The sequence below is a fragment of the Littorina saxatilis genome, linkage group LG1 (assembly GCF_037325665.1).
Source record: "Littorina saxatilis isolate snail1 linkage group LG1, US_GU_Lsax_2.0, whole genome shotgun sequence".
Lineage (NCBI taxonomy): Eukaryota > Metazoa > Mollusca > Gastropoda > Littorinimorpha > Littorinidae > Littorina > Littorina saxatilis.
This window is the reverse complement of record NC_090245.1, coordinates 63,966,188-63,977,325: the sequence shown is the minus strand read 5'-3', so window position 1 is coordinate 63,977,325 and position 11,138 is coordinate 63,966,188. Positions and strand designations below refer to the sequence as shown.

At 43.7% G+C, this 11,138-nt stretch overlaps 1 protein-coding gene across 2 annotated transcripts in view; it reads left to right on the top strand.

Annotated features, from left to right (window-relative positions):
* The window catches only part of LOC138976177 (uncharacterized), a 4,375-nt gene extending 1,865 nt beyond the window's left edge, over positions 1-2,510 (top strand). Inside the window, exons 1-2 of one of the 2 annotated variants that reach the window (XR_011458894.1) lie at positions 1-2,158; positions 2,441-2,510. The exon at positions 1-2,158 is cut by the window's left edge and continues 1,865 nt beyond it. Coding sequence is in view for 1 of the 2 variants with exons in the window: in XM_070349023.1 (XP_070205124.1) it covers positions 1-1,725 (1,725 nt within the window). In the remaining variant the exon portion in view is untranslated. The other variant, XM_070349023.1, reaches the window with a different exon arrangement.
* The last annotated feature ends 8,628 nt before the right edge of the window (positions 2,511-11,138 follow it).

Genomic DNA, 11,138 nt, shown 5'->3' with positions numbered 1-11,138 from the left:
AACATTTGTTACAAGTGCTTGTCGTCAAACACACACATAGCAAGCAAATGCTCAGCCGTCGTCAAGTGTGGCAAATGCGACAAAGGCCATTTGACAGCAATGCACCGTGAGCCTGCGCGACCCCAAGCCCCTTCTTCGGAGTACGGCGGGGAGGGCCAGAGAGAGGAGGTCGTCAAGTCCAAGTGCACACGGCTGTGTGGAGATAACAGTGGCAGCAGGTCCTGTGGCAAGGTTATCTTAGTCCATGTGTTTCCAGAAGGCCAACCAGAGAGAAGCCAGGAAGTTTACGCAATCATCGATGACCAGAGCAATAGGTCACTGGCCGCTCCATCTTTGTTCAACCAACAACAGGTATCATCACAAGAAGTCTTGTACACCTTGTCTTCGTGTGCAGGACAAAGCACCATCAGTGGGCGTCGTGCAGACAGATTGTGCGTCCAGTCCCATGACGGAAGAAAGACTATGAGGTTACCTCCCCTGCTTGAATGTGCAAACATCCCAAATGACAGAACAGAAATCCCCACACCAGAAGTAGCTCAGCATCACCCCCATCTCCGAAACATTGCCCACAACATTCCACAGATTCACGGCAGAGCTCCCATTGCCTTGCTTATTGGGCGTGACTTGCCAGAAGCGCATCATGTGACGGAACAAGTGACTGGTCCCCCTATGTCTCCCTTCGCTCAGTGCCTGCCTCTTGGTTGGGTGATAGTCGGAGACGTCTGCTTGAATCGGATGCACAAACCATCATCACCTTCAGCTGTTCGTGTGAACAAAACCACAGTCACATCTGACCGAGGGACCACCTTCGAGCCGTGCACAAACGACTTCAAGGTCACAGAGGCTGACTGCCTTGGTGATACGGTCTTCCAGAGAACCAAGGAGGATGACAAGATTGGACTGTCTGTCGAGGACAAGCGTTTCCTAGACTTGATGGATCAGCAGTTTCAGAAGAATGACAGTGATCGATGGTCAGCACCCCTGCCATTCAGATCATCAAGATCCATCCCCATGAACAACCGTTCACAAGCCGTCAGTCGTGCACATGCCCTCGACATATCTCTGAAGAAGGATCCAGTGAAGAAAGAACACTCCAGTGAAGAAGATGTGAAGAACTTTGTCTCTCGTGACTTCTACATCGACGACGGGGTAACTTCGCTGCCCCAGAAAGAACAAGCTGTCAGTCTCATCAAGCGCACCCAAGCCGATCTGATGGAAAAAGGCGAAATCAGGCTTCACAAGTACGCCTCGAATGACCGAGACTTTCTGCAAGACCTGTCTGCTGACGATCTCTGCGCAGAGCTACACTACGTGGACCTCTCAGATCGTACAGCCCCCCTCCCTGTACACAGCTGTCTAGGTCTACCCTACCTGGACGAGGAAGGTCTGCTTCGTGTTGGAGGCAGGCTCTGCAATGCTAAAGAGACCATGGGGCTAGCCAGTGTGCACCCTGTGATACTTCCCAAGAACCACCACGTGTCAACTCTGCTAGTTCGACACTACCACAAGAAAGTGAAGCACAAAGGTCGGCATTTCACGGAAGGAGCACTTCGATCTAAACGGCTTCTGGATCATCGGTGCAAAGCGGCTTGTGCAGTCCATAATCCAGCAGTGCTTCTTGTGCAAAAGAACATCGAGGAAGGCGATCTTGTTCTCAAGAATGCAGAGACTCACAGAAATTACTGGCCAGTTGGTTTGGTGACTGATTCGCACTTTCCCCAGTGACAGTGACACTTTGGTACGGTCAGCAGAAATTCGTGTGATCAAGAACCAAAAGCCTGTGAACTATACCAGGCCTATCACAGAGCTTGTGCCTTTGTAGGCCCCTCATAAGTTGAACTCAGACAATGCTGTTATTCGCGCCGTCTCTTTTAAAGCCTTTTCAAGCTTTATTTTGACTTTAAACTGTGCGTGTGTTTGTAGCTTAAAGCTATTCAGTCGTTTTTAAGTTTTGGGTATATTTTGAACTCTAAGAATAGTGATATCAAGAAGATATCAGACGGGGAGTGTTCTGTATCCAAGAGTTGTTTTTCCTTGGTTTGTGTTGGGTGACTTCCCTTCCCCCTTTTTGGTTTAGCAGCGCCATTTGTACTGGTCAGCCAGCACCAGGTCCCGCTTGATTCTGAAACATCTTTAGTTTAATGTACGCTCACATGTTGTAAGTACAGTCATTTTATTTCTAAAGGTTTCTTTAAGGTATTTGTTCGATCATTTGTTTGTGTGAGGTGGAGTGGAATGCGTGTCGTTGGTTTTGTTTTGGGGTTCATCGGCACAACGTGCTTTTGCTTTTGTTCAATTTGATTTTACGTACTCCGATATTTGGATGCTTAGTGGGACGGTATCAGTGAAGATTGTTTTAGTGGTGTGTGTGGTTCCGTGGTACGGACTCGTTTGCCAAGTAGTGTTTTGGTCTTATGTTATTATTGTTGTTGTTTTTCAGTTTTTCACCGCAATGACGCATGACGGGAGAAGCAATACTCAAGTCAATTAAAATGGTGACACTATCTGCGCACAGTTTGTTGTTGAGTTTCTGAACGAACGTGGAGGCAGAACAGTGTGTGTGTGTGTGTGTGTGTGTGTGTGCATGAACACACATATAAAGAGAGTCCGAAAGACAGATACGCACTTGTCCACATGAAGTAAAACCATTCGATCAAACTTCAAACCTAAGCACATGAAATTAGATATGTTATTGATGCTCATATACAACAGTTAGCACAGCACTCGTTTCACACATACAGAACGAATCTCAGAGAAAACCGTAGATTCAGTCTGCAAGTATATAAATCAGACAAGGAGGCTCAGGTTTTTCAAAGCAACTGCAAGTACCGTGAACTTTTGATCTGTTTCGCTGATCGCCAACACTACGTCTGTTGCCTGATAAGAACACCAGGGGTTAAGACATTCAACACTCTTTTCTCCACCAGAACCAGCAGTACCTTTTTCATTAGACGGACATGTTTTTCTCTGGCCGGGAACGTCTTTGCGTGGCGGAAGTATCCGGAAGCATCCGCGCAATGATAGGAAGAGAGACTTAGTGTAGCAATCATGCAGCCGTAAGACCCACATGTAGGAGAGAGTACCGGTTAAATGTAAGCCATGAAGGTTTCGACGGATGGATTGTTCCGCACAGGCGGTTTTGGCGAAAACAGTAGCTTACTTATTGTCTCATTTCAAAGAGGTTTAACCCAAAGACCTTTCACTTCTTTGTTGATACTGATAAAAACGTAGCCTACAATTGTAGCTCGTTCTTTTGCAGAAGGGACGACACGTTGTTAGTGTTTGGCAATCTCTCTTGCCAACATGTTCACCATTGGACAGGACTTTAGCTCAAGTGGATATGCAAAAACGTTAACGAGAAAGTACTGTGGCGGAGGGTAGGGGAGGGATTCCATCAAAGAGGAGGCCATGGAAGAGTGATTTATATCAACAAAACGGTTTACATTTTGCCTGAGCAACAAAGCATTTCTTTGTTCATGTTTATTGTATAGACAGACTGCATTCTGATAATCATCGCTCCACGGCTATCGCCAGTTGTCTCTCTGACTGGACGCGAAAGTCCTACGCGAATCTATCAAAACAAGAATACAGAGTTATCTCCCATATGTTGTTCGCGAGCAGTGTTCGCGAGACGAAAATGATTGCAGATTGGCCGACTTCGACAGTGATCTCCGTTCTGTTCTTCACAGTTATGATAAAGACATCGTTCTAAGGTCAAAACAAGTCGAAATTTTGGGACTGCTGCCGGAAGGAGACCGTAATATATGGTTGCATCACTGTCAAAAAAATCATCTGCTCCAGCGAGCGCCGAAACTAAACGGTTGATTATCACGTGACACTTATGCCATATTTAGATTTGTTTGCACAGTAAATACAGCCGCGAAAAATAGCTCGCTTGAAACTGTCTTACATATCAATTCCTTTGTAAAAATTACACAACACCATGAAAAATCATTATCGACGATCGCGAATCTGCTTACATCCATAACACATTACGAAAAGATCTAAATATGTTAAAAAAAAATCGATTTCCTCGCCAGACAAGGAAAACCAAGGCATCCTGTCAGGGATAGAATGAGCCGAACTCACTTTGACCTGAGGTCAGGATGAGACAGACTGATGTATAAAAGTGTTTTCTTTCTGAGTGACAAATCCAGGAACGATACGCAAGTAGCATCACATCGTTGATGTGGATTTTGGTAGGTGCTTTCTGTGTTGGAGTAGTTTCTTGCTCCACAAAAAAGGGCGGGAAAAAACAATTGCTCAACATGGCTGTTTAGACAATGAAAAATACCATGCGATACTGTTTCACTAATTATTGTCAAATTGCCTTTATTACTACACTGGCATTTGTACAGCCTTTATCGGCAACAACGCGCGGGGCAGAAACTGATGTAGCTAACGAGCCTTTCACTTTGAGTGTGCGTGTAGTAGTCAGTGTCACAGCAAGAGCGAACAGAAAAATGTTTTCATTCATAATGCACGAAGACAAAGGATATGGAAGGTAAACACTCACTGGAAAGACCACGACTATACAAACAAAAAACAAACAAACAAACAAACCAAAAAACAAACAACAAACAAACCATACGCCAGCAGAAAAAAAGCATCTGTACAGACAGAATTAATGACTAAAAAGAAGTTAAAAAAACCACACACAAAAATGTCAATTGCAACTGCCAAGAGAGAAAGAGAGAGAGAGGGGGGAGGGGTGGGGCTGGAGATCGAGCGAGTGAAGGAGAAAGTGAGGAAAGGAGACGGAGAAAAGCGAGAGAGAGAATTTGTTTCTTTGTTCCTTTGCTCATTGTTTCTTAATTGTCTCTTAAGGTGGAGATTAAGCCAATTAATACCTACGAAAGTCACATTTTTCAATTGCTTCGTGCTTCTTTGTTTCTTGACCAGTACTCTTGATTTTGGTACTGTTGTGTTCCTAAGACTCTGCACTGTCCTTTAACATAAGGCTCACTGTGTATAACTGGATCAATCACGTGATAACCGCTAATGAATAAAGTAATTAGTTGTTACCGATTAAGGTACATACAGCGACTAATTGGAACCTGGCAGTGAGGATAGTATCACCGCAACAGTTGGTCTTCATCCGTATGTACCCGTCTACGTATGTTCGGTTTTGATTATCTGCTAGAGGAAGTAGATATCGACAAAATATTAATTATGGCGGCCATTTCCATTTCATATTTTCCTAAATATGTGCATCCTCTTGCAAATAATTAAAACCAAACATACATAGACGAGTACATAAGGATAAAGACCAACTGTTGCGGTGATACTATCATCACTGCCAGGTTCCAATTAGTCGCTGTATGTACCTTGATCGGGAAAAAAACTAATTACTTTATTCATTAGCAGTTATTATGTGTTTGATCTAGTTATACCCAGTGAGCCTTATGTCAAAGCACAGTGCAGAGTCTTAGGAACACAACGGTATCAAAATGAAGAGTACTGGTCAAGAAACAAAGATGCACAAAGCAATTGAAAACTGTGACTTTCGTAGGTATCAATTGGCTTAATCTCCACCTTAAGAGGCAGTAATGGGAGTATGTGTGTGTGTGTGGGGGGGGGGGTATACCACACAGACATAGAACACACATACACACACTGACACACACACACACTGACACACACACACACAAACACTGACACACACTCACACACACACACTCACACACACACACACACACACACACACACACACACACAGACTCCATATCCCTGCAACACATTGTCCTGCTGAACACATGACCTCTTTATTTGAAGTGTCAGGTAACTGTTTACATATAAACACGTAAAAACCTACAGGATTACAAAATCTGAGGAATTCTTTCACCGGGCCTTTTTCTAGAACATTAAACATACGGTTCGTTTGCTATAGACTATGCCAGGTTCAAGTGTACGAGAGCGAATGAAGTAGCTTTTTGCTGTATACTGAACTGACTCTGGGGAGGGGGAGAGCTGACCACACCAAGTCGGAATGCAAACTGACCACACAGGAGAGAGGAAGGATAAACATCTTTGAGTTGAAAATCGGTACTTCAGAGTTTATTTCTCAGAGTCAACTTTGTGTGCAGACTCTCCTCGGTGTCCGAACACCCCCGTGTGTACACGCAAGCACAAGACCAAGTGCGCACGAAAAAGATCCTGTAATCCATGTCAGAGTTCGATGGGTTATAGAAACACGAAAATACCCAGCATGCTTCCTCCGAAAACGGCGTATGGCTGCCTAAATGGCGGGGTAAAAAACGGTTATGCACGTAAAATTCCACTCGTGCAAAAAAACACGAGTGTACGTGGGAGTTTCAGCCCACGAACGCAGAAGAAGAAGAAGAAGAAGGTACTTCAGAAGCTCTGTCTGCGGTTAGAATGTTTTCTTTCGGGGTTCAGCGACATGCGCTGCTTTGAAATCAACAAAATGAGGGCAGTTTTATAGCGGGTAGGTATTTTACACTGACTAGGTTTTGATTTTTTTGTTGTACACTTGCATGCCGAGTGAGTGACCTGCCGGACACAAGACCATTGTTTGTTGACCTACGTTCACTCGGCCATGAAGGGTCATGTTAGGGTAACTGTGCAACCTCCAAAGTTTCTACCCTATTGCCAACAATAACTTCTTACTCAGAGTAGCAAGACGGCCATTTTCGGATCATTGCACGTTCCCAAGGTCCCCTGCAAGAACTAGAGCGTAAACAAGACCATTCGAATGTTTTGTGCTCATCAGGGTTCACTGCCTCTGTACCGATTGTTTACTCCTCTGTCCAATTCCGCGACCTCATGGACAACGTGGTTGCGAGCCCGAGGACTACCGTCAACGGCAAATGAAAACTGATGATTTAAAATGTCATTCTCGTTATCCTAAACAGTTTCCTTCGTGAAATTTAGTGCACGTACTTTTTATTGGGCCTGATACAGACAGTGTGACTGTACAGTTACTCACTGCAGATGCAAACAAGGAAACAACGATGTCTAAGTTTCTCACTAGAGTTTTCTTGGATATGAACTGCCAAAATTGACATTTGATATTACCCGAAGTGAGCAAACAAGGACGCGAGCAAGGAGCAGCAAGACAAGCAAGAAGAAGCAAATAATTAAGAACCAACCATGAAGTAAATTGCGACATTTGTTTGGAACTGACCCAGCAAACAGCCAGCCAACCAACACATATAACCACCCATCCACCAAGTTACCACAACCCAGCCATTCATCCAAACGCCCATCGAACAAGCCATCAAGCAAGCAAACGAACAAACAAGCAGGCGAGCAAAAAATACAATCGTAGTCTGTTGAAGAACGACAGAAATTGGACACCGTGTCTTGTCATTAGAAACCTGGGGCTTTGCTTTGACCGGTCACAACGGGCGCACGTAGTGTGTGTCCTGCCCAGCTGACCGACACTGGGTCGTTGTGCACTATGGGAGGAGGAATGCTGTCCGCAATTTGTCAAAATGTCCCCCAAATTACCTGTCATGTTTCGCTTTCCTCTCGCATTGCTCTGTTTAGCGCTGACAACAGAGAGAGAGAACGAACGAACTGTTGCGGTGATAAGAAATACCAAAGCTGAGAACAAAGTTTTTTAACCAGATCACTGACACTGACACAATGACACTGACGCCCGTTGTGACCACACATTGCAGCAGTTTAAGAGAGAGAGAGAGAGAGAGAGAGAGAGAGAGAGAGAGAGAGAGAGAGAGAGAGAGAGAGAGAGAGAGAGAGAGAGAGAGAGAGAGAGAGAGAACGAACAAACGAACGAACGAACGAACGAGTGGTTTCCTGCGTAGGCAAAAAAGGGAACAGAGGTATTAGAAGCTTTCCTCTTGTATACGCTGTCTGTAAAAATGTGTATAAATATTGATGAGTGAATTGGCGCTGGTGCAAACAATGGAACGCCAATGGACCATCGGTTAATTCTATACATATGGATGTCTGCTTAAGTCAAGTAACCAACAGAGAGAACACAAGAAAGAGTGTGTTTTTCCATAAATAAATTGAACATACTATTTTGTTTCCTGGGGACCGCATTGTAAACTGCTAAATTCTGCTTATGTAAGCCAAACGTTAGCACGACATGGAAAATCTGATATCAGCATCAGACTGGCGCACCTGTTCAGTGTGACATCAGCATACTTATTGAACCGTTTAACAAGCTGAGGCAAGCAGCTGATTTGCATCAGAGTTTTCTGGAAATTGTTGCATTGACATCCGCAAAATGTTTATATTGACTGCTTGTAATCAAAACGTGTGTGTAGTTTGGGTTTCAATTAGAAGGACGGGAAGGGGTAGCAGGGGGGGGGGGGGTCATCGTTTAACAAAGATACGCGGTACCATTGAAAAAGAATGCGGATGAATGTAATGATATTCAAGACACATCCACGGATTCACTTTTGTGTAAAAAAACATTCCACACAAAGTGTTGAAAGTAACACTTTAACTCGAACAAAAGCAAAATCATAGTGCCTGTTTCAGTATTTTGAAAAGAATTTTAGTCAAAGCATTGAATCATGTAAATGCTGTTGTCTACTTTCATCACCGACATTTTACTGAGCGTAATACAAATTAGCAATGAGGGTTTAAATTTAGATTCATACTTATGGACAGGCTACAGAAATGTATCAATACGATTCAAAACAATACTGGAAGATTTTCCAGTTGTCATATTGTTTAAAAGCAAATCTTTCTTGTCTTTGTGATTTTAGGTCAGAAAACACGCCATAACGTGATCCTGTTCCCCACATGACCATCAGTCTCCAATTACAACTTAGTCTACTGCGCATGACTAATGTACCCTTACCAGTGCATCCGGTGTCAACACTTACTGTCAGTTAAAGTTGACACCAGATGTCAAAACAGACAAAGGCGTGGGTTATGACTGTTGACTCCACGGCGCCCATTTTATCATTATTTATCTCGATTGGTCTGCTGATTACCTTTTTTTCCGCGTGGGACTGGCCTACTTGTGCTGGCCCGCATGGGGATAGTTGGTCCAGGTTTGCAGGTCAACTATGTGTGTTTTAACGGGTCAGCTAAGCTCTTTTTCTGTCTACTTATTTGACTGTCTGATTTTTCGTGGCTTCCACTCACAGCTAGTGCGCTGGGAAATCTCAGTATTGTTTCTAAGCTGTTCCATTATGGACTTGATCCCGCCTAGCCTGATCAAGTCACTTGCAGCTTGAAAACCAGATGAGCTGATGTGTGCAATATGAGTCACTGGACAGATTTACGAAGATCAACTAGTTTGCTATCCACTTGGCATATATTTGTCATCTAGACGGCATTTCCGTCTAGAGTAACTTAAAAATAAAGATTTGAATGGTCAGCCCACACATTCCGCAACGAAGATTCCACAGATTTAAAGTTTGAGAAGGTGTCAGTGTCAGTGATCTGGTTTGTTCTCAGCTTTGGTATTTCCTGATTTACTTAAGAGGTAGAGTTAAATTGTCGTAAGGACAAAAAGCCATTTCGATTTATTTATCGCAAGAATTTTGCACCTTGACCACAAACACACACACACACACACACACACACACACACACACACACACGCACGCACGCAAGCATACACACACACGCACGTACACACACACACACACACACACACACACACACACACACACACACACACACACACAGACGGTCATGTTGAACTTTAGCCATGTAAATTCATTGACATTTTTGTTCGGCAATCTAAGTCTCTGAGTTTGCAAATCCTGTTCTTGTAAGCATAAACATGAATTTGAATTTACTTTTCAAGTTACGGGATGAACCGTTCAGATGTATTTTATGTACAATATAGGCTTAGGTTGAGAAGGAAACATCGGCGCAGCCATTTTGAGAACGTAAGGCTAGGGAGACAACTAGTATGCGTAGTATGGTAGTATGCGTTTTCTGCATAGAAAACCGTGTCAGCCATTTTCCTCGATCAAATACACAGATGCCTTAATTATGCTTACTTTTGGAGCTCCTTCCATCTATGAATTACACAAGATGTATGGTTTGCTTTGAATAAAGTGACTTGTATCAAATATAAGTCACTAATGACACTGGTTTGAGCTCTGTATTTTGCAGAGCTGAACTGAGTTTAACATTACCCTGTTTCCTTGTAGGAACGAGATGGTAACATACTGGAGTGGTCCGAACGATGATTACAAAGTCTTCAATCGGAGTAAGGTGGGTTTACTAACTAGCGCATGTGTCAGAAAATCTAAGGTCAATGAAAGGCTTTACGTGAAGGAGATTACAATAGGATTATCTGCTGTGCCTAGAAGACTCGACACAGATCACCAGCAATGAATACTGGCTTTAGTATCAATAATGGTGGTTACTTAGTCCCTATTTACGCGTTTCCAAACCGTGCAAAAACTAACTTAATAAAAGCCATCACTGAAATCTAAGTACTGACCAACACTACCGTCTAATCCTTTGGCACACGGTGTGACACTCGAGGCAATATTAGTCATACTGGTGCAAACTGCCGATAAAGGTCATACTAAACGGAACGCGCAGTTGCAACACTCACAGTCCGTCCTCTCCCAGGCTGGAACAGAAAGCTCAAGGCAACAAGGCGTGAGTTAATGCCTTCACACCAGCCACCCCACTAATAACTATGTCTCCTTTAAGTCAAGAAGTATTTTCCGGGTGCCTGCCTTATGTTAGTGGAAGCGAAAAGTAGAAAAGATAACAAAGTCACCCAGGTCATCGGTGTTTGATCTGGTTAGTCTACTGTGTTCAAAGTAATCACGCGAGAATAGTCCGTTTAAGGAGTATTATTTTCAAGTGCTACTGTAACGTAAATTTGTGCTGTTGGCAAAACTCGGGCAGACCGACTGGACCATAATAACGTGAATTGTATGCAGGCAGTCGCAGTACCGCAGTCTGGCCTTATTATGATTGACTCTGTAAGTCAACGATCACAGCATAACCAGAGAGGCAGTGTACCTTACCCGCTCAACCAACAAACAGATCAGGTCTGATAAGTGATCAAAGAATATTCATAGCTGTGTTGGCCAGCACGGATTCTTACTATGTCAACGGGTAATCGGGCTTGTATTCAGCTAGGATGATCGTTGTTACACAGGTCCTGTACCATGATTTGTAACTGCTGCGGTTAACAGTTTTGCCGGGTCGCCGACG